This window comes from Podarcis liolepis (assembly GCF_965112155.1).
Source record: "Podarcis liolepis genome assembly, chromosome: 14".
Taxonomy (NCBI): Eukaryota; Metazoa; Chordata; class Lepidosauria; order Squamata; family Lacertidae; genus Podarcis; species Podarcis liolepis.
Window position 1 is genome coordinate 16873457 of NC_139569.1, and position 23383 is coordinate 16896839.

The following is a 23383-nucleotide window of genomic DNA, read 5'->3' on the forward strand; positions in this document are numbered from 1 at the left end:
CCAAAATGTGTTCAAACGTGCATATTTTTAAATTCAAATGCATTTGTAGAATGCATATTTTAACTGGAATACAATTAAAAATGTGAAGTGAAGAAATGCATTCAGAATATACCGTATTTTTTGCTCTATAAGACTCACTTTTTCCCTCCTAAAAAGTAAGGGGAAATGTGTGTGTGTCTTATGGAGCGAATGCAGGCTGCACAGCTATCCCAGAAGCCAGAACAGCAAGAGGGATTGCTGCTTTCACTGCGCAGTGATCCCTCTTGCTGTTTTGGCTTCCGAGATTCAGAATATTTTTTTTCTTGTTTTCCTCCTCCAAAAACTAGGTGCGTCTTGTGGTCTGGTGCGTCTTATAGAGCGAAAAATACGGTACACATTTACGGTAAATCCAAATGCAAATATATATATGAGCACAGCAGCCCTCATTCTTACTACTGCTTTTTAGAAATGGGTAGATAGCTGTGATCAGAGAGAGCTGATTTTGTGCACGTTCGGATTTGTTTACTAGACATGCTGTTTACAATTGTTCCGTTGTGAACAATTGGAGTTCTTACTCCAATTAAGACACCTCTTTTTTGGTGGGCACTAGGCAGAGGAGAGATCTGATTGCTGCTGCTGTTGGTACCTGTAATTCAGTAATTTGTTGTTTTTATGGATTTGTGCATGTCTATCTGTTTGCCTTTCTAGAACCTGCCCTGTGGCTTGTGCAAAAGAGCAGCATAAAAATGGTCTCTATATAATGCAGATTTATGCAAAAACAGGGTAGAATAGACATCCGAATTCTAGAATTGTAGAGTTAGAGCATGAGGGTTGATGTAAAACACAGAGAATTTGGTTCAGGGCCCCAAAGGAGTCCAATAGAGCCGGAGAAGGCGAGTAATGTCCAACCAAGGAGAGAGAGAAGCAGGTTCCCTATGCAAAGGTGACAAAAGGTCTTCTCCTTTGGCGATCACTCGTAGCTGAGTAAGATTGTCTTACTCACAGTCTTAACAGCGAGTCCATAAGTGACTGTGAAGGCCAATTCTGGATTCACACGTCCTTCCACAGCGGGGACATTGGTTTCCAGGCAGGAGTTGATCACAGTGTGGATTTGCCAAGCGTGCCTTCCTCTTAGCACGTTTCTCCCTTGCATCCTGCGTTCGAGTGTCTTCAAAACCCATGACACCTTTGGTAAAGGCTGTTCTCCAATTAGAGAGCTCGCAGGCAAGTGTTTCCCAATTGTTGGTGTTTATGCTACATTTTTTTAGATTTGCCTTGAGAGAGTCTTTACGCCTCTTTTTGTTGGCCACCAGCATTACACTTTCCATTTTAAAGTTCAGAATAGAGTAGTTGCTCTGGAAGACGATAATCAGGCATCCGCACAACATGACCAGTCCAACAAAGTTGATGTTGAAGAATCATTGCATGAGGAACTCCACCCAAAAGGTAAGTCCAGAAATTTATACAGTCGCAATTGTGGGTGGTCGTATCTGTCACAGGTTTGTCAATTTACATGGTAAAGGGGAGGTACATGGGAGCAGGGTACAGAAGGGACATTCGGGTGCAAGAAACAAGGTGGGGTGCAAATCCTATCTACATAAGGTAATACCTAGAAATCCAGGGGGAGATGGCAAATGATATGCCAATCCGGTTTTCTAGAATAACAATAGGGTTGAGAGTTTATCTAACAGCTGAATTCCTCTCCCCGCAGTGTCAAAGGAAATGGATCTGGTCGTCTGGAACTTTACAGAAGAAGGAAGGGGAGCTGAGTGGAAGTGATTAGGTTGAGGCTAAAAACATTTATACTTTCATGGTTACAATAAAGTGATGCAATTTCAATACGTAGTTTCCAATTCTTATTTTCCTGAAAGTAGTTACAATCATTGAGAAGTTGAACAAACACTGATAAGCCACAAGGCTACAAAGGGGTCAATTCCATTGCAAAGACACCAAATATAACAATTGCATAAGGGTCACCTTAGGGATTCACATTTACATGTAGTAAAGACACAATTACAAAATAATAATAATACCTAGATACAATTACAGGAATACTTGGATACAATTACAATAAAACACTTGGATACAATTATAAATGTAAAGACAGGGTCAATTCAGGAATCAGGGTAATGGGCAGTGCAAGGAAGAAAGAAAAAATGCTTTATTTGACAGAAAGGAAAGAAGGGACTTGAAGGAGGGGAATAGTGGAAGAAATGAATTAAAAAGAGAGCAGACTAAAAGGCAAAATTGAGAAACAGTTTCATATACAGTATCTCTTGGGTCATCGTTATTTGGTCTTGGTTCTTAGCTTCTTTAGTTATTTTCTAATGCTGTGGGTTAAACCATAGGGCCTAGGACTTGCTGATCAGAAGGTCGGCTGTTTGAATCCCCACGACGGGGTGAGCTCCCGTTGTTCAATCCCTGCTCCTGCCAACCTAGCAGTTCGAAAGCACGAAGTGCAAGTAGATAAATGGGTACCGCTCCAGCAGGAAGGTAAACGGCATTCCTGTGCGCTGCTCTGGTTCTCCAGAAGCAGCTTAGTCATGCTGGCCACATGACCCGGAAGCTGTACGCCGGCTCCCTCAGCCAATAAAGCGAGATGAGCGCCGCAACCCCAGAGTCGGCCACGACTGGACCTAATGCTCAGGGGTACCTTTACCTTTAACCAACTGAGCTATTCAGCATTGTCCACTTTGACTGGCAGCAACGTTCCAGGGTTTCAGGCAGGAGCTTTTCCTCCCATCCATGTCGGAGTTAGAATGCTCTGTTGCAATGCAGCAAGGCACTCTGAAGGAACAGGGCAACATTAGCACGACTCCTTGGTTTTGTTTCTCAAAGGTCAGCTCCCAGCCAAGTCCAGTCCAAACCCCTGGTGGCAAGGGAAGGAGGATTTCGGCCTATGGACCTTCATTCACCACTTTGCTGTGGGAAGCATTTCCTGCTAGATTCTACTTTCTCCGTGCATGAATCAAATGCAGAGTGCTTGCTTTTGTTTTGACAATGCCCTCCTGTCCTTGTGTCAAGAGGGTAGCGTTGGGATTTGGGGGTGACCAGCTGAATCTGCAGAAACGGATCCCCTGCTGTATTTTGGTGTTTCCCCTGTAAATTGTTTGGGAATTGCTGCAGAGATGACGCTGCTGCAGGAGGAGGATGAGAACAGGAGACACACTGGGATTCCTTGTGAGATGTTTATGCGCACAGACTACAGCGCCCTCTGCAGGATTCTGTTGCTAGATGCGATTTGAGTAGGGATTTAGACGGCAAAGGCTCACGAGAAAATTTGAAACAACGCAAAAGAAACAGCAAACAGGCATTAAATAAAGGCTCTTTGATAACACAAGGAGGACCTACAACAAAATGGAGTGTTCCTGTTCAGGGTCCCCACCTGCCATCCACACCCTTTCCCAATATACTCTATTGCAGGGTTTCTCAAACTTGAGTCTCCAGCTGCTTTTGGACTACAATTCCCATCATCCCTGACCACTGGTCCTGCCAGCTAGGGATGATGGGAGTTGTACTCCAAAAACACCTGGATGGAAAAGACCAGAAGTTTTATAGGGAGAGTGGCCCCATTTTTCATATTTGCCCCCACTGTATATAACTTGCCACCTGAAGGTAAACACTTCAGCAAGTTTCTACTCCATGAACCATACCCCCATATATATATATATATATATATATATATATATATATTCCAGTAACAAGAAGCCGAAAGCACCAGCCTGAAGATGACGAGTGAGACCTCGTCGAAACGTCGCCTAGACACCCCAACTCTTACACGGGAAGACACCCGAAGACACCTAAACCTGCATTCCTGTACCCGTGAAAATCTACGAAAGCAAATATATATATATATATATATATATATATATCTTTAAGGTGCCACAAGACTGGCTTTTAAAAAATGCAAAGTATAAAACTATTATTATAATTTAAGGAGAAATGAGAGGAGTGAAAATAAGGTTAACTGCTGCCAGCCAGTGTAAACAATATCAAACTAGATTGACCCAATGGTTTGACTCAGTACAAAGCAGCTTCCCAGGTCCCAATGTCTTGGTATTTTCCCTTCCAACAATTAACAAAAAAGACTCCGTATTTCAATAAATATGACTACGACCCCCTCAGATGACAACTGATTTATCTGATTTCCAGTTCTTTCCTTTGATTAGTCTGACCGCAGCAATCACAGCTGCTGCAAGTTCCAAAACTTCCCCTTTCAGACCTCCCAGTAAAGCACATTGGGTATTAAGATTACATTGCTTCCAATAATTTCATTTATAATCTCCATCATTTATAATCTCCATCATTTCTTTGTGATATTTGTTACAGCAGTGCTTCTTCATCACCGTGGCATAATCAACTCTACCCAATAATACCAAGAACGCTGTCATTAACTTGTTGAATAGCTTCTCACCTTCTTCACCCCACTAGAATATCCACATGCTGAACACTACATTGTCCTTGGATGTGGATAGGAAAAGAAGAGGAATGCCTAGCCTGATTTTAAGTGGACATGAAATAAGCTCTGCAAAGCTTGCTTGACTAAAGTAATGCTCTTTCCCCCTGAGGGAATCTCCCAGCTGCTGTTAACTACTCAGCAAGGAAAGGTTAATTGCATGATGTAAAAAAAATCATTATCAGTTCTTTGGGAAGACTGTGGTCATTACACAGATGAGGAAGTCATTGACTTTCACTCTTGCTTTCATGCTTAGATCCCTCCCCCACTTCAGAATGATTAATAGCTTGGAAGACTAAAAAAAAAAAGAACTTGTCGTTTTGTGCTTTTGAGAGATATTTGTACACCTACTCTTTCTCAGGCGAGAAGAAAAACTGTATGGAAATCTCAGCATAATCTGAGCATAATCAGGCATGGGAAACCTGTGGCTCTCCAGATGTTGATGGATTAAAACTGCCAGCATTCCAACTACTGCCTGATGGGAAATAGAGTCCAAACAACAGCTGGAAGGTCACAAATAGACAGAGTATATAAATTTGATTCTGTTTGCATTTAAACCTGAATCAATCAAATTTGCGCTTTCCAAAACAATATGAGAACCAAAACACAGGGTGGCATCCTTCGTGATTAGCAAATACCCAAATTTTGCTATACATTTTGCCAACCAGCCACTGTCAACAAAAGGGAGAGAAGGGTGTGTAAAAATAATAATATTAGTGAAAGTAGCATGCATTACTGAATATCAGGAGAAATTGCTTGCAAAATGTGTACATTAGTAAAAAATGCATACAAAAATGTGATTATTAGAAGGAAATATACTAAAATACTGAAGTTTCAGGTCGATTAAAATTTTAAACCTAAAGGAGCTTGCAGGTGTAATCTCAGAGCCTGTCTATAATCTTTGAGAATTCTTGGAGGCGAGGTGAGGTTCTTGTGGACTGGCCTTGGGCAAATATTGCCCTTCAGAGGGGGGGAGGGGAGAAGACCCCAGGTAACTACAGACTGATGAGCTTGATATCAATATGAGGAAAGGTCCTAGAGCAGATATTTAAATATTGGGCCTAAGAGCATTTAGATAAGGGTGCTGTGATTACTAAGACCCAGCATGGGTTTATCAAAAGCAAGTCATGCCAGATGAACTTCATTTCTTTCTTTTTGATAGAGGTACAAGCTTGGTGGATCAGGGTAATGCTGTGGATGTTTTGTATCTTGATTTCAGTAAGGCTTTTGACAAAGTACCCCATGAAATTCTTGCGGAGAAGCCGGTAAAATGTCAGCTGGACAAGGTTACCGTTGTAAAGCATGTTGTCTAAAGACCATCATTTCTCGATCAAGGTTCTCAAGCAGATTCAGTGAAGCAGCCAGAAGTAATTTTATTATTTGAAGGATGCAACCAAATAATAATACTCACCCTCCCACCCCCCCAAAAAGCCACACATTAAAAGCAGAATTTTTTCATTTTAAAATTGGTTGACACCTGCAAAACTACCAATCATTTAGATGCGGGAAACAAAATTATGTGCCTTGTAATTTAGTTATAATTAGAACAATGCATGCCTTGAAGCAGGCTCCATTGAAATCCACAGGCTTTATTTCAATCTAGGCATCGGGGCGTAAGAGCAGGGATTGTGGCCCATATTTCATCAAGCTGCCAACGCGGACGGCGCAAAAAGAGAGTCGAAATGAGATCGTTCAAGGATTAATCACACCCATGAAAGATTCTGAGCTCCGGCATTTATTGCAATACATTCTCTGTTATTAAAAGAAACGTGATTGTCCTCCAAACGTAATTTTTTAATGAAAGATCAGAAATAAATATGAAGAACTAGTGAAAACAAACAATGCTCTGTAAAATCTTCACACTGGCGTTCCTTCGGCTTGCTTCTTAGGATTTGCAAAGTACTCTCTTGGGAAGAAAAGGGGTCTCTCCAGGTCCAGCATGGGCTCTTCGGTGCTCTGGCTATCCTGCCGCTGCTGAGCGAGGATCATGGCCCGCAGCAGCGGTGGGTAGGGGACGTAGCGAACCGTTTCCTCCTCCACAGGCGTGAAAATCTTAAAGGCCTCCTCCTCATGCCTTGGTACCATGCGCCAGTCGTGATACATGGCCTTGTCGATTTCTTTCACTTCGCTTTCTGTTTTGCCTAAGGAGAAGTTGACACGGTGAAGAGAGCTATGGACACAGGAAATGCTCACATTCCTACATTTCACACACACAAACCCCACAGGTGGCAGTGACCTGCAGGGCATCCTTCATCCACAAGTGACCCAGGTAGGTAGGGTCAAAATTGAGCTGCTACCTAGTAACAACTTCTGCAGCCATCAAGTAGCAAAAGAATGCCCAAGAGTTTCAGTGCAGGCCTAGGGATGCCAACTCAAAAGTAAGTTCCACTGAGTTCAATGGGCCTTACTCCCAGGTAAGCCTACATTAGACCCCTTGCATATACAGTGGTACCTCAGGTTACATACGCTTCAGGTTACACACTCCACTAACCCAGAAATAGTGCTTCAGGTTAAGAACTTTGCTTCAAGATAAGAACAGAAATTGGGCTCCGGCGGCGCGGCGGCAGCAGGAGGCCCCATTAGCTAAAGTGGTGCTTCAGGTTAAGAACAGTTTCAGGTTAAGTACGGACCTCCGGAATGAATTAACTACTTAACCCGAGGTACCACTGTTCAAGAATTCTGCAGGAGAGCAGGCTAAATACAGAACGTGGAACTTGTCCCAGAATCTCAACGTCTATTTCTTTTCTTTTTTAAACAAAGGGAGGCTTCTAGACTTCATGAACACAAATATATATTTGACCCTGCACAGCCTAAGGCATGGGTGGGGGAAAGGATCTGGATGGAGAGCTGGACTCCAAGTTCCCCAGCCTGTTTACTTTGATGGTGGGCAGAGCCACCCACTTGTCAGTCATCTGATGTCATCACGACGCCCAAGTCCTGCTGTTGGCAAGGATAAAATTCACCTGGGAGCTCTGATTAGGAGCCTTAGAAAGCAACTGTCAATTGTTCTCTTGCGGCCATGTCTTCACCGGGGCCCAAACCTGAGATCAAAATTTACACCATGTATGGCAGTCTTCCTCAAACTCAGCCCTCCAGATGTTCTGAGACTACAGTTCCCATCATCTCTGACCACTGGTCCTGCTAGCTAGGGATCATGGGAGTTGTAGGCCAAAAACATCTGGAGGGCCGAGTCTGAGGAAGCCTGATATATTGGGGTAGGGCACAGTGCTTGAGGAAACAAGTGTTGGAGACCAAATCAGAAACTAGTTAGGCCCATGGCCAAAGATTCTTTACCACTGGCCTAAGGCAATACCTGTTAATCTCAGAACCCATTGGGTTTCTTAAATAAGGCCCCATTTGCACTATGTATTTAAAGCATGGGTAGGCAAACTAAGGCCCAGGGGCTGGATCCAGCCCAATCGCCTTCTCAATCTGGCCTGCAGACGGTCCGGGAATCAGCGTGTTTTTACATCAGTAGAATGTATCCTTTTATTTAAAATGCATCTCTGGGTTATTTGTGGGGCCTGTCTGGTGTTTTTACATGAGTAGAGTGTGTCCTTTTATTTAAAATGCATCTGGATTATTTGTGGGGCACAGGAATTCGTTCATTTCCGCCGGCCCCCTGCTGAAAAAGTTTGCTGACCCCTGATTTAAAGCAATATCATACAACTTTAAACAGTCACGGCTTTCGCCAAAGAAACCTGAGCATAGTTTGCTAAAGGTGCTGAGAGTTGGTAGTAGACCCCTGATCCCCTCACGGAGTCACATTTCTCAGAGTTCCCTGGAAAAAGCAGCGTTCGAAACTCCCATTATTCTAGGTGCATTTTGCAACTGGGAATTTCATTAGCACGAGCAATTTCTGAGCTCTGGGTGCAGTACTGCGCCTAAGATTTCAGATTAAAACTACCACTGCTGGCGTTAAGGGTGGGGGAGGAGAAATTCCTGCCTGCTCAACTTCCAAGAAATCAATGCAGCATCAGGTAAGCTGATCTGATTCTGCCTCTCAGCTGGCCTTACAGAAAGGCAGCATTTTATTCAGCGTAATATAATAATATTAAGGGGGCGGGCAGGGGAAACACGGCTTTGTTTTTTGCAGTCTTCAGATGAGGACTAGACCGTGTGAAAAATGAACATAAGATTTTAGCTGCAGTTCATTCATTTTCAGCTTTGTATACTTATATTTCAAAAAGTGCGCCTAGACATCCCACCCTCTTTTCCGGATGCCTAGAGAAAGTGAAGAGAAGTATTAAAAAACCAAAGTTCAATTTAAATATTAAAACACATGAGCTATAATGAAGTAATGCAAAGCTGATTTTTTTTCTTCTTCCTTTGTCTGAAACTGAACTCCTGCAATCCTCAAATGTGACTTACCCTGCTGGAGAAATAGATACCTTTTTAAAAATCCTAATAAAATTCAAAATAAACCAACCTAGCTCGTTTGGTTTCTGTTATGACACCCGTGACCTAGGTTTAAGGTGCCATTTAGCTCCTAAATTCAAATTTCAGTTTCTTAACACTGGGAAAGAGGGATTAATTGTAAAAGCCTCACAAAGCAGCTCTTCTCTTACCTCGGAACGTCAAGTACCCCCAGGCTTTTCCATGATCCATATTCTGTAACAGAGAATTTGTATTTTTGTATTTTACACATGTAGAAATACATATGCTTACATGTACATGGCACCCTGGACTCCTCTGGGAAGAAGAGCATGATGTCCTTTTTTATGAAGCATTTGTTCTGAATTGTTTGTGAGATGGTTTATACGACAATGAGCATTCACCCCAATTTGCTTCCAGGGTGTTTATACATCTTCCTACAAATAATTTCTTCAACCCCCACTCTTCAGTGCAGTTCCCCATCCCCTTTCTACTGCCAGAATTGGATACATTGAGCTAAGACAACAGAGCACTTCAAATGGCTTTAAATTCATGGAGAATAAGGCTATCAATGGCTACTAGCCATACTGACTATGCTCTACCTCCACTGTCAGAGGCATTGTACCTCTGAGTAGCAGTTTCTAGGAATCACAGGTGGGCAGAGTGCTGCTGAGCTTATGCCCAGCTTGAAGTCTTCCCATAGCCATCTGCTCAGCCACTGTGCGAACAGGATACTGAATTGGATGGCCCATTGGCCCAGCCCAGCAGGCTCATCTTATTGTTAGAATTCCTGATCTATGATTGCAGTCATGGGATTTTTGTCTTTCACATGACAGTATATGTTTTGACTCCACAGATTGGGAAGTGACAGAGACAGGATGTTTGTGTTACTGTGTTCCAGGAAGTGGGACTATTGTCCTTTGTTCATTCTCATTGCTGTCTGATGCTAGAGAGAGAGGGAGCCATGTTGCAGTCCTCTGTGTGTGTTTGTAAGTAAATAAAGTAGATTAGCCAAAATGCTGAGTTGCTGAGGTCTGTCGCGCAAGATGCGCAAACTCTGCGGATCCCTAAGTGTGCCGGTGTCGGTTGGCATCGGTCGCTGTGATGTTCAGGCTGAAGAAAGCTTATGAAGCTCCCGAACGATCGAGCAGGAGGGAGAGAACATACCAGTCGGGCATGTGTCTCTGCCAGAGTTCTACTCGAGTGTAGGCTGAACTCCTGACACTTATGTTCTCATTAAAGGTAAAGGTACCCCTGCCCGTACGGGCCAGTCTTGTCAGACTCTAGGGTTGTGCGCTCATCTCACTCTAGAGGCCGGGAGCCAGAGCCGTCCGCAGATACTTCCGGGTCACGTGGCCAGTGTGACATCGCTGCTCTGGCGAGCCAGCACCAGCACAGCACACGGAAACGCCGTTTACCTTCCCGCTATAAAGCGGTACCTATTTATCTACTTGCACTTTTAAGGGTGCTTTCGAAGTGCTAGGTGGGCAGGAGCTGGGACCGAAAGACGGGAGCTCACCCCACCGCGGGGATTCGAACTGCCGACCATACGATCGGCAAGTCCTAGGCACTGTGGTTTTACCCACAGCGCCACCCACAGCGCTCTCATTAATCCACTTTAATTGCTAAATTTGCACTCTCTGAAAGGGACAGTTATCATGGGGGACCCAATCCTTACACACTCCCTTCCAGTAAAAAAAAACCACCCACCTCGGCTGTGTAATCCACCTTCACTTTGGTGATAACCCAATAACAAGGTTCGTCATACTGCCATAACCAGGATTTGCGTGTGACCATCCGCCCAATGCCAAAGAGGCGCAGCCGGCTGAGTAGGGTGAAGAGCCGGTTCTCGTTCCTCACATCCTCCCAGGCCAGGACGGGCAGCAGCTTGCCTGTGTAAGCACGAGTCATTTTCTCGTAGTCCACCGCATAGCGCTCAGAGTCTCGAGGCTTATTCTTCAGGGCCAAGTACTCACGGACTTTCTTGGCCATTGCTGCGATCGGGCGGTGGACTTTCTTGCGAGCCATGGCTGTCTGAGAAATGAAAACATAGGTGAGGTTAGTATGTTGGGACTAGAATCAGGGAGACACAGGCTGAAATCTCCACTCAACTCACTAGATAATTATTTATTATATTTCCATCCCACCCTTACTTCCAGAGAAGCCCAGGGTGGCAAACAGCAAAGCAACAAAACAATACCATTAAAACAAAAGAATGCATTTTTTAAAAAGGACTTGAAAGCATCTAAAAGCATTTAGCACATCTAATACACACGTTTAAAAAAAGGTCACATACTGTCACAGCCTATAATTTCAAGGTAGCCAGAAACTGTATCTTTCAGCCATCAACTGTGTGACTGAACAATAATATTTTAAAATTCCTTCTGAATGTTAATAATGAGGGATTTAAAAGCCCACTCAGTCATGAAGCATACTGGGTGACCTTGGGTCAATTACTGTCTCTCTGCCTAAACTACTTCAAAGGGTTGTAGTGAGGGTAAAATAGGGAGGAAGAGAACCAGGCACATCACCTTGGTGGTATACAAATGTAGTAGGTGAATAAATAAAATCTTTCATACAGATAAGTAAGAATAATTAAAACACATCTTGGAAAACTACCTTAACATGCCTGTTAAAATAGAAAAGTCCTTGCAGTTCAGCAGGGTTCCACAGGATTGGAACCACAATACTGAATGCCTGGCTTCTGCATACCCTCCAACATTTCTCCAATGAAAATAGGGATGTCCCATTCCATAATTGTAATTTTACTATTTATACCACACACAGCTTACTGGGTTGCCAAAGCCACTCTGGGCAGCTTTCAACATATATAAAAACGTAATAAAAAGTAAACTTTTTTTAAAAAAAAAAAACAAAAACCTTCCCTTTACAGGATTGCCTATTTCTCCAGTGAAAATAGGGGCGTCTTAAGGAAAAGCGGGACATTCTGGATCAGATCAGAAACCGGGACGGCTTCTCTAAATCAGGGACATCCCTGGAAAATAGGGACACTTGGAGGGTCTGCTTTTGGTGGCTACATGCCATGCATCCGAACCATGCGCGGGTTGGGAGCAGAAGCAGTGTGGCATAGTGGTTAGAGTTTCAGACTAGAACCTAGGACACCATGATGCGAATGCCCTCCCGGCCATTAACTCAATAAAATAAATAAAAAGTGGAATTTCCACCCCACAATCATTCCTCCCTTATCCCGCCACCTTACCTTTCACCACTTAACACCAACTGCTTGATCCAACCGCTCTAACGTAGGCGATCCAACTCGCTAAATCATCCGGTGCGCAACATTTCCGCTCCTTTTTTTTGTGTGTGTGTGAACCCGTAATAACTTGCTAACTCTATGATTGAACGCATAGAGGTTGGCCACAGACCTTAGACGCTCTAGGAAGCGCTGTCCGTTTTGTAAATCGTCCGGTAGGGAACATTTCCGCTTTCTTCTTCATTTAACTTTACAGGCGCTCTAAGCAAGGGCGGTCCTTCTCAATAAATCATCCGGTGGGCAACACTTCCACTCTATTCTCTGTGGACTCTTATTTTAAGTCCGTGTGGAGGCCAGTTCTTTCAGAGTACTTCCTTACATCTTCCGCCGCAACTCAGTCCTCTGGAAGTTGCCCCTTCCCGGCTTCGTAGCATTTATTTATTTTTTAGGGGTGGAAGAAAAGCACCGAGCGGAACTCCCCCCGCCCAACAACCTCTTTCCGCAGGGATCATTTAAAAGGCTGCACCGCAGAGAAGCTTCTCTGTCTTAGTTTCTTTTGCTAATGAAGGAGTTGCAGGGATGTACCTTCCTTGGTGCTATTGTGGTTGGTAGGCTTGCAGGAGGGATGTTGTGGAGCTCTTGGGGTTTAACTCCCCAATTCTGAGTTTGGTGATCCCTTGGAGCTACTCTGTATTATCGCGCAACCGACCAAATAATAGGTTTTGTCTTTGTTGAGGTTGAGTTATTGAGGGAAGGCAGACTGGGGGAGACGGTGGTTCAGTTATAGCGCATAACAAATATGTCCTTAGAAATGCGAAACAGCAAAGTCTTAAAAAAGAGAAAAAAGGTTTGACTGTTATACAATCTCAGTAGTTGTGTGGGGAAAGAGGGGAATTGGTCCGCTGCCTTGGAATTGGAGGAGGGCCAGGATTGCTTTCGTCTTCTAAGTATGGTCTTTCTGCTTCTAGAAAAGGTTGTGGGTTCTCCTAGTTACTGAAAACTGTACGTGTGCCTCCTAGGAATCTGTGCTTTTCATGTGTTTGTGAGGTTTTTACGTTTATATGTGTACATATATTAAACTACTTGAAAAGTTGTTGACTTGGTAATGGCAGTTTCAGTCTGTTTCAGTTCATAAAACTGTGGGTTGCTTCTAATGATGATAAGGTGAGCTTTGAACCTGTGGCATTCTCGTGGAAATTTCTTGTCTGAGGTTCCTTAAAATATCTTTGGATATGTTGCAAATCTGCCTGGGACTCTGCAAATGCTTCTGCATTCCTGAACAAACTTTCTTAACAGGCAGTGTATGAGGATAAATTAAACCATGGAAGAAGGTAAAAAGCTTGACGTTCTTGACAGAACCAGCCAGCTTGTCAAAAGAGCCATTACTTGGGAGATCTCTGATTCTGAAGGAGGCAGTGACATCGAATTGCAGGACTCTGTGGCTGTTGTGAGTCACGTGGCAGCTGGTGTTTGGGACCACCTGGACAAAGAAAAGTTGGAAACATGCATAAGTCCAGGTGAACCCAAAGAGTTGCCTTTGCTTACATTAGTGCCCCAAGTACCATCTTGCTCCCCTAGTCCAGAGAAAAAGAAGAAAAATCAGCCTCCTAAAGGACCAAGAGCAGTGCAGACCAAAGTGAAAGAAAGAAAGCTTGAAAGGAAACTGCAGAAAGAAGAGAAAATGAGGAAGAAAAAGCAGTGTGCACTAGAAAAAGAGAGACGAAAGGAAGCCGCAGCTGCCTTGAAATCTTTACGGCCTGATCAGTGTATGAAGTACATGACTGTATGTGTGGACCCAGGTAGGGCTTTTATTTTAGTGCTGTTTTTAAACAATTGGGAATTGATCCCTCTGCCTGATTTATTGCAAATCTACCAGTAGATCTTGACCTGGGAATAGGGGGCCTCTTGCCTGCAGCTCGTTGCTGGGTTCTGTTGTAGCTGCTTCTATCCATTTCAGCGGTGTCACTGGTGGTTCACAGAGCAAGTGGAATTTTTTACTCTCTTGGCACTAGGTATGTTGAGGTCTAGAGGAGAGTGCTTGGGACACTGTCCCATAGTGCTGTATAATACAGCTGAGATGTGAATCAGGCCATTTGTATTATCCTTGCCCATCAGGTCTTCTAGAGGATCCTGGTTCAGATGCTTTGCTGGAAGCTTTAGATTCTTTGGAGTGTAAATGCCACATTGAACCTCAGGCAGTTCCACACAGCATAACCTGGAAGAGAGATCTCTCCAGTAGTATGTCTTGCATGGTGAGTATTCGAAACTCAGCTGTTAGCTAGGCAAGGCACAGGTGAAATATGGAATGTCTTCTACCTAACTCATTTCCTGATTCTGCTCATCTGCTGTTAATAGTGCTTGTAGGCAGGCAGAAAAACAAGCAACTTAATAATAGAACTTGATTTATGTGTATGCCACACATAGAAGCAACTTTAAAATGGATCCTTCTGCAAAATAGGGCTAGTAGTCGAGCATGGCCAGTATCAAACCAGGTTTGTTAAGACTTTCAGGGAGCTAGATGGAGTAGTAGTAGTTTTAAAGGATTTTTTAGAATACCATTTATTTCCTTCTGGAACGGTTCTGTAAGTCAGCAAGTGATGTGTGAAGCTAATAATCTCCTAGCAAATGGTTTTCAGTAACATGCCTTCAGTCTGGAGGTTCCATTTAGTAGTCATTATTAGTATATGACTGTATGTAGTAGTCATTAATAGGCCTCCATGAATTTGGCTAATCTCTTTTTAAAGCAGGAATGGGGAACTCGTAGTACTCCCAGTGTTGTTGGGCTCAAACTCCCATCAGCCCCAGCCAGCTTGACAATGCTCAGGGATGATGAGAGTTGTATTCCAGCAACATCTGGAGGACCTCAGGCTCCCCATCCTTGTTTCAAGCCAGAGAAGTTGCTTACATACATATTGTGGCAGTCAATGCCACATAACCAAATTATGCTCTGTGGGGAAAGAGCCTTTTGTCTGTACTGACAAAATGGTTGACTTTGTTTCTGTAGGATGGCCAACAGGAAAAGGCTGAAGATGAAAGGGAGATCATGCTCTTACTGGAGCCTTGGGATTTTCTCAGACGCCTCTACTCTTTAATGCAGGTATGGTAATAGCGTCTCCTGTATCTGCTGTTTAAATATGCCACCTAGATAGCACTGTCCTATGGCCACTCTCAGCAAACCCCATGGATTGCATTGAGGAATAGTTCTGGTGGTGACAGAAGTATGTTGTAGAGGTGTCCTAAGCTTATTTAAGGACAACTTCTGGGCCTGGAATTGGGGGGGGGGAGTTTTTTGAATTCAGATGTTTCATTTGAACAATTGACTACTACAGCCGAGTATAACATTTACAGCCCTACTGTCATCAGTGGGACTTACTACTTAGTAAATCTGTTTAGGATTGAAGGCTTAGGCATAGCTTCTTACTGGAATGTGTTTGTCTCTACACATCACTGTGCTGAGGAAGCGATAAAAATCCATAATCCATTAAAGCGCAAGTGGGGAACCTCCTACTAAAAATGTGAGTATGCTTTAGAAGTTTTGTCTTATTACACAGGTGTTGAAGAGCTAAGTAAGTGAGAGGCAGCACTAAGAGAGTTAGGTTGCAGCAAGCAGTATTCAAGAGGAGATGAGTGCCGGAAGCATTAAGGCCAAAGGTGAGCAGGGAAGAACAGGGATTCTTGCATAGAACAAAGTTGTTAGACGACTAGAGATCACAACTGGCTGCCAGTCAGCTACTGGACCATGTTCAAAGTCTTGTTGGCATAGGGATGTGGCATAACACAAGATTAGAGAGAGTACACTCATTGTTGTCATCCCCACAACCCTATGCCTCCCATCGGAAGACAAATAAATCTTCCACATCCTGATTGTGGACTGATTTTGGCCCCCGCACAATGATGCTGCCACTGTCTTAACAGCATTCCCAGTTATCGGGGAAATACACAAAGTGGCTATGGTCTGTCTGGGATGAACTCAGCACATGCATACAGACCAGACACATGTGCATCTCACACACCATACAAGCCTCCTCTCACTCACATCCCTCTCTGCCCAAGCACATCTCTATCTCTCTTTCACACACAGAGAGACCACACACACCCCTTCACCTTCTCTCTCCTGCTCCTGCCCCCTCTCTCTCTTATACACACACACACACACACACACACATCTTTCCTCTCTCTCTCTCTCTTTCTCTCTCTCTCCAAAAGAGAAAACCCTCCCTTCAGAAAAGCACCTGAAAGTGCGTTCCCATTTCTCTTTGAATATGGTAGCAGAGCATCTTCTTTTGCATGTTCAGTCCTCAGCATCCCTTGAAAGGGCTGGCAGAGACCCCTGCCTGAAACCATGGAGAATTGTCGCCAGGCTAGATGGAGCAATGGCTTGACTCAGTATAAGGCAACTTCCAGGAAGGGCCATAGTTCATCTGCTCATCTGTACAGCACCTGCTTTGCATGCATGCAAAAGATTCCAGGTTCAATCATTGCTGTCTCAGTTGAGCTGGGAGAAGCCCCTGCCTGAAACTCTGGATAGCTGCTGCCAGTTGATGTAGATGGTATTGAAACGGGCAAAGGGCCTGACTCTGTATAAGGCAGTTTCCTTTGTTTCCCTAAGTGTGGGATTGTGGCAGGGTACGAGAACATAAATGTATCATATTGGTAATAGATGAGTTCATCACTCAAACCCTTTTTGCGCTAGCTGGAGCTTCCACACCATTTTCAAAAGCAACTCCATGTAGAGCCAATTGCAGTCACCCAGCTTGGGTTTCACCATAGCTTTACTGACATGCATGCTATGTCTCAACATGCTCACACCATTGGCACCCCCCAGTGAGATGCCCAGGAAGTGACAGGGACTGTAATGCTGTGCAACTCAAACTCTGCATATATTGTCTCCACACACCCACATCTAAATTAACACAAATTATTCTACACATACTGGGGGGCTGGACTAGCTGAGCTCCTCCCTAGCTGGACCCAAAACTGTTTTTAAGTTCTTATGGAAAGGCTTCTTGTGTGTGCATGTCTGTGACACTGTCTTCTTGTATTTCAGAGCATGAGCCCTGGCAAGCAGCAGAATGTGCCTGATCTCACCCGAATGTTGCCCTTTAGCAGCCCGAAAGATTACTGTGCAATCTCCTACAGCGTGGCAGTCATTGGACTAGATGCCTACCAATGGTACATGTACTGGGAGGGCAGCTAAGTTAGGGGTGAGAAGTGACCTGTCTTCCACATGGCAAGTAGCTCAGTGGTAGAGCACACACTTGGATGCAGGGAAGCCCAAATGCCATTCTCCTCAATTGTGATTCCCCGAAACTGGTACTCAGAGGCAGGCCCATGCAGAGGTGGGGAGAGTGGGTGGGGAGGAGCTGGGTACACTTGTCCCAGGCCTTGGAGGGTTTAGTTAGTCATGGGGCCCCCGCCAGGGACTGACTGCTTTTTTGTTTGAAGACTCCCACCGTTGGCCTCAGACAAGCTCTTCAGAGGCCTGTTCATACTGCCTCCCAACCGCAGAGATAGAACATCAGGGTTAGCAGCTGTTGATAGCCATATCTCCCATGGAATTATCTAATCCTCTTTTAAAACCACCCAACTTTGTGGCCATTACTACCTCTTATGGGAGTGAATTCTATGGTTTAGCTACGCACTGTGTGAAAGTGCAAAGATAAGCCATTCCTTTCAGATACGTGCATTCCGTAAAATCACATATGCAAGCCTCTATACCGTCATTTTCTTCACAGGGGCAATGCAGTGTGTGACAGCTGTCCTTTTAAGCTGCAAAGGCTGGGGAAACCCAACCAGATGGGCGGGGTATAAATAATAAATTATTACTATGCAAAAAAAAATATGCAGACCCATTGCGTCTCCAAATTTATTTGTGCGGGGTTCCCACGCGGTACCTGGTTTTTGACAAATGAAGGTCATGCCAACAACAGATCCAAGCTTATGTTGTAAAAGTACAGCCTGACGTCAAACACGTTTCAATAAGTGATATATAAATCGCGTGACTCACAAGAGCTTGAAAACTAGCCATCTGTTGTTCTGATCTGAACTGCTTAGGTATAACCAGCATCATCGACACCAGCAGGAAGCACTGAATCCTGGGCAGGAGGAGGCACCAGGATTCCAGCCTGGCCCAGAAGTGTTGATGACAGAGAATCAAATACAGGAGGTGAATACAATTACCAAGAGTGAGTCAGTTGTAAGGGGAAGAGCTTTCGGACAAGAGGCACAAGGCTATCAGTGGCCAGTTCTGCTTCCACTGTCAGAGGGGGGTGACAGATGTCGCAGCCAGATCGCCCTCACATCCATTCCCTGTCAGAGGGAATGCACCTCTGAATTGCAGTTGCTGAGAGTCACCAGTGGGGAGTGCTCTTTACTCAGGCCCTGCTTACAGACTTCCCATATAGGCATCTGGCTGGCCATTGTGAGAACAGGATGCTGAACCACATGGGTGAGCAAGGTTTTCTTACGCAAGTTATTCTGGAAATAAAAAAGGATTTATTTATTCAAGGAGAGTTCTGTCAATAGTTCAGCAGCCTTGATAGCTAAATGATGCATAGAGACAGTACTCTTGTGGCTACCATACACAGAGAGCAAATGGAGGAATGCCATTGCCTTTATGTCCTGGTTTGCCAGCAACCAAAGGCCCCCTCTTAAGGTTCACAGATGGAAACTTAACCATGTAGTGTAGCAGAGGGGTGAGGCCTGCCTGCCTGCCTGCCTTCCTTCCTTCCTTCCTTCCTTCCTTCCTTTTTTCTAAGGAGTGGCAGAGCTCCTCTGGAAAGCAGCCTCATTAGCCCGCTATTTTGTTTCTCCACAATCCCCCAGATGTCGCATCAGTCCAGAGCACTGTGGGAAAACAAAATGGCAGCCACTATCGAAACATAGTGCCTCCCACTATTGGCTGCTATCCCCCATACCCCAATGCCCTGGACTGATGCAATGAGGGCAAAACAAAATGGTTGTTGCTTGCTGAAATTTGGCCACTAGAGCTGAATCCTATTGGAAGGCAGGGAGAACCAAAGACACATGGGTATCAGCATTATGTAAGTCCTCTTAAGAGTACTGGGGCCTTGCTTGCTGCCTGAAAGTGCTGAGTACTGACAGGCTTTCCTGAGAACCTTGCTATGCCCCAAGTGCAACACAAGAGTTAGGACATGCTTTAAGTCCATGGACTTCAGTGGCCTTAAGTGTAACTGTGTTGGATGTAGGTCTGTGTTCATAGATGATCCCTATTTATTCTGTCTGCCTGTTGCTCCTGCAGGCTCTGGTGGTGCTACAACTCTGGAGTAACACCGGTGTCTCATTCCTGGAGACATGGCAGGAGTTTGCCCAGCACATTTCTGCAATGACCAAAGCTATTGCGCAGCGCCCATATAAGTGAGTGCCTTTTGCCACAGATCATCTTTGCAGCCTCGTTTCTCTTCAAAGCTCTCTCCCCCCCCCCCCCTTAGCTGCAAGTGTCTGAAGGGTGTTTTATAAAGCCAGAATGCCTCTAATGTGTGCACAAGTAGCGTGAATGAAAAGGAAGCCTCCCAATTCTTTATTGAAGAAAAACTGATAAGAGACACACACATATGTACCAGGTGCATGTTATTAATGAAACCATTTGCAAGAAGAAAATCCATACCTGGCCATCTCGACTCTTCTTCTGAGGCAACCAGGTGAAAAAAGGGACACTTTCTTTGCTACTGCTTCCTGATAAATTGGGGGGGTTGATTTTTAATTCAAAAACAATAGGACTGTTTTAGAAGAGACATCTGTTGTTTCTCTCATGTACAGTGGGAAACCCCTCTGGAGATACTTGATCTTCTCCAGAAATACTGTTTATGCATATGAAGATGCTTGCATGTTTGTCTAATTAGTTAGAACATTCTGAGGGCTTTATTCAGTTTTTAAAGACATCTCGTCTCAAGCAGCCTGTCCCTGTGCCTCTTCCCACAGGAAACAGCAGGGAAACCAGCCTTTCTCCTTCTGCGCTGATGGTGGGTGGGCCAGTGGAGTGCATGTGCAGAAAGATGGGATGGGACTCCGACAGGCCTGGCTGAGGCAAATCCAGCAGCTTAACCGAACCAGCCCTGCCATGGCAGCAGCCATCACCAAAACATACCCTTCACCACAGCTGCTGCTAGAGGTCAGTTCACATCTTTGATTGCTTTGTCGTTGGCTAATCAGCAGGCCTCCAGAGAGGAGGAAGGCAAACCTGCCACGAAGCAGGTAGGCAGATCAAGCCCTCCTCAAAATATCTCGAGGGCTGTTGCAGAGAAGAGGGCCAAGGCTTTCTCCCCTACTGCTCCAGAGGAGAGAAGTAAATTGAATGGGCCTCAACAGGACCCACAGCAAAATGTGGCTGGGCTTTTTTATTCCCAATGGTCAGTTGGTATCCGGTTCCCTTTGGGTGTGCTCAGCTGTCACTGAGGTATTACTGTTTATTATGGGGAGACTCCCTTAGGGTCCCCTGGAGACAGAGTCATCTTCTGGTGTACTCCCATTTTCCTGCGTTGCAAAGCTTTAGTGGACACTCAAGCACCAAAAATTCAAGACTCAAGCCGCATGGTGCTTGAACCCACAAACCTGAGATTAAGACTCTCGTGCTCTACCGACTGAGCCTAAACGGCCTCAGCCCAGTATACCTGAAGGAGTCTCTCCACTCACCATTGTTCACCCCAGACACTGAGGTCCTCCAAGGGTCTTCTGGTGGTTCCCTCACTGCGAAAAAGTTACAGGAAATCAAGCAGGCCTTCTCAGTAGCGGCATCCTCCCTGTGGAATGCCCTCCCTTCACATGTCAAGGAGATATGTAACTTTTAGAAGACATCTGAAGGCAGAGCAGTATCGAGAAGTTTTTAATGTTTGATGTTTTACTATGTTTTATAAATGCTGTAAGCTGCCCGGAGTGACTGGGGAAACCCAGCCAGACGGGCAGGGTATAAATAATAAAATTATTACCGTATTTTTCGCACAATAGGATGCACCGGACAATAGGACGCACTTTGTTTTAGAGGGGGGAGAACAAGGAAAAAAAATTCTCCCCCTCTCTGCCCAGCGCCCCTTCAGTGAAGCGGCAGGAGGCGATGCACAGAGAGGGGGAGAACCTTCCCCCTCTTGTTTTCCCGCTCTAAAACAAGGTGCGGTTTAAGGTGCGTTCAGGCGGCTACCTTGGAAGCCTGGAGAGCGAGAGGGGTCGGTGTGCACTGACCCCTCTCGCTCTCCAGGCTTCAGGTTCCTTTCGACCTGCTCTTTGGGGCTGGCGGGGGAAGCCCACCACCAGCCCCAAAGAGCAGGTCAGGAGCAGCGGAAAGGGGAAGCGGAGAGGCTCCTGCCATAGCCGCGCGTCACCTAACCAGCAGGGAGAGCGCGCGCGGGGCTAAAGCAGCCCCCCGCGACACTCTCCCGGCTGGGGAGGTGACGTGGGGCTGTAGAGGCTCCTGCCATAGTCCCGCGTCACCTCCCCAGCTGGGAGAGCGCGCGTGGGGCTATGGCGTCTTCGCTCCATAGGACGCACACACATTTCCCCTTCATTTTTGAAGGGGAAAAAGTGCGTCCTATAGAGCGAAAAATACGGTACTATCCCAGCTCTTCCTGATAAGGATCTAACAACATAACCTTCTCTGTGCATGTTGAATCAATGGCTTTCCAATTACTGAATACCTATTTAACCCTATAGGGCATTAATATAGGTTCAGAATGTCTCTACATTCTACACTGGAGGAAATCATCAGGGTTTTCTGTAGCCAATTTATTTTTCCCTTTTTTAAGGCCTACAGAGAGTGTGGCACAGACAAAGAAAAACAGCTCCTCCTAAGTGACATTCTGGTCAGAAGTGAAGAAAATGAGAGGGAGCGGCGGATTGGCCCAGACTTGTCCCGTCGGGTCTACCTCTTCATGATATCTACCAATCCAGAGCTTGTTTTAGACCTAAGTGCCTAGGTGAGATAGTCAAAGGCCAGAATCTCATTTTTTCTAATCACTGAACCTGTTTCTGTATCGCTGGTTATTGCAGAATGGACCTCTAGAAAGCAGTAAATGTCTTGCGCACAAATACCATCAAGCCTCTTGAATTATTCCACCTGCCCTTGAAATTCTCATTCAATGAAGATTGCCTTGCAGTAGCTTTTTCATATCTTCATACAAATCTGTAGTGTTAGCCCCACTTGGACTAAATTACCCAAAGGATCACCTGTCTCTACATAGGCCTGCAAGAGGCCCTTATGGAGTTTCCCTTCTATCAGAGTTATACCAATTTACCAGTAAAAAGGTCGCCATAGTGATTGTAAGAGCATGCCACAAATTAGGACCAAAGAGTCTCATTTCAGCACCTAGTAAAGCCCTTTTAGTTCCCCAAACTTTTTAAATCTAAAGCAGTTGATATCTCAACTGGCCCAAATGTTAAAGATACATAGGAATGGCAGTGTCAGAAGTCCCACCACCTTGTGATGTTAGAGGGGCAGTGGAGTATGCAAGTGTGTTGTGTTATGGCCCCCAGGTTGTACAATATGCTCATGGACTCATGACACCATCATTGTTTATGTTGTCAAGACAGTCCTCTGCTCACAACACTTGGGTGAGTGGATGTTTACACTCCTGTTATTTTGCTGCTTGTGTGACTGTTTAGTTTTGCAGTTTTAATTAATTCTTTATTTGAAATTGCAGTAATTTATGTAACCTGCCCTGAGACCATTTGGTGAAGAGCAAGAGATAGTTGTGACTGATATACAGTAAGGTAGCACATTTTCAACTCCCAACAATAGCAGCAAAAGAGCATTTAATTAGTAAATTAGGATGTAGCAACAAATAAAGCTTGGAAGAAGCCCAATAGAAGATCTTTATGTGTCAGGAATGTAAACTCAGTTCATATGGTGCTCAAAGGCACACTTTTCTTTAATTCTAACTATGTCCACACACACACCACTCTAGTTATTATTTTGCAAATGGTCTAGAAGGCAGGCAACGAGATTTTAGTTAACAAAATAAGATTCCAGTTCTAGAAAACAAAGTAGCTTATACAAGTCTGGCATTACCAAATCACCCCTCAGCTAAACCATCTTTTATCTCCGTGAGGTTCTTATCCTGCTTTCAGTGTTTTCAGCATGCTTTTTAATCTCATGTTTGATTTGGTACAATCACAGGCCACCCTGTGAATTTATTTAAAAGGTGGGACACAAGCATCCCAAAATAAAAACATGATGTGCCCAGTTCAAAGGCAACGGCAAACTATGATTTGTGAAATAGATGGGAGATCTGAGTGTACAGGTTATGCACTTGATGCCAAACAATGGTTTGGTATTGGCTGAGCCATGTCATGAAGGTACCTTGCGAAGCAAAGTCCCACAGCTGTACCAGAAACAAAACCATTAGTCCGTG

The 23383-nt window shown here is 44.7% G+C and overlaps 2 protein-coding genes across 2 annotated transcripts; one reads left to right on the forward strand and one right to left on the reverse strand.

Annotated features, from left to right (window-relative positions):
• Positions 1-6149: 6149 nt before the first annotated feature.
• On the reverse strand, positions 6150-12175 carry MRPS34 (mitochondrial ribosomal protein S34). Its single transcript, XM_083474569.1, has 4 exons — positions 12030-12175; positions 10520-10843; positions 9004-9046; positions 6150-6576 (listed from the first exon to the last, which is right to left on the reverse strand). Exons 2-4 carry the CDS (start codon positions 10835-10837, stop codon positions 6293-6295), a joined length of 645 nt encoding a protein of 214 aa, XP_083330695.1. The 5' UTR covers positions 10838-10843; positions 12030-12175; the 3' UTR covers positions 6150-6292.
• Positions 12176-12327: 152 nt separating this feature from the next.
• EME2 (essential meiotic structure-specific endonuclease subunit 2) lies at positions 12328-22064 on the forward strand. The gene is made up of 8 exons (XM_083474437.1): positions 12328-13822; positions 14139-14275; positions 15028-15120; positions 17071-17195; positions 18078-18189; positions 19285-19400; positions 19965-20154; positions 21779-22064. The coding sequence occupies exons 1-8, from the start codon at positions 13345-13347 to the stop codon at positions 21947-21949; spliced, it is 1422 nt and encodes a 473-aa protein (XP_083330563.1). The 5' UTR covers positions 12328-13344; the 3' UTR covers positions 21950-22064.
• Positions 22065-23383: the final 1319 nt, after the last annotated feature.

Excerpts from the sequence above, each read along its gene's own strand:
- MRPS34 (XM_083474569.1), bottom strand. The coding sequence starts at position 10,837 with ATGGCTCGCAAGAAAGTCCACCGCCCGATCGCAGCAATGGCCAAGAAA. Across the intron at positions 9,047-10,519 it reads AGGTGGATTACACAGCCGAG|AATATGGATCATGGAAAAGC; the intron begins GTGGGTGGTTTT and ends TCTCTGTTACAG. Across the intron at positions 6,577-9,003 it reads GGGGTACTTGACGTTCCGAG|GCAAAACAGAAAGCGAAGTG; the intron begins GTAAGAGAAGAG and ends ACTTCTCCTTAG.
- EME2 (XM_083474437.1), top strand. The coding sequence starts at position 13,345 with ATGGAAGAAGGTAAAAAGCTTGACGTTCTTGACAGAACCAGCCAGCTT. Across the intron at positions 15,121-17,070 it reads GCCTCTACTCTTTAATGCAG|AGCATGAGCCCTGGCAAGCA; the intron begins GTATGGTAATAG and ends CTTGTATTTCAG. Across the intron at positions 17,196-18,077 it reads GGACTAGATGCCTACCAATG|GTATAACCAGCATCATCGAC; the intron begins GTACATGTACTG and ends TGAACTGCTTAG.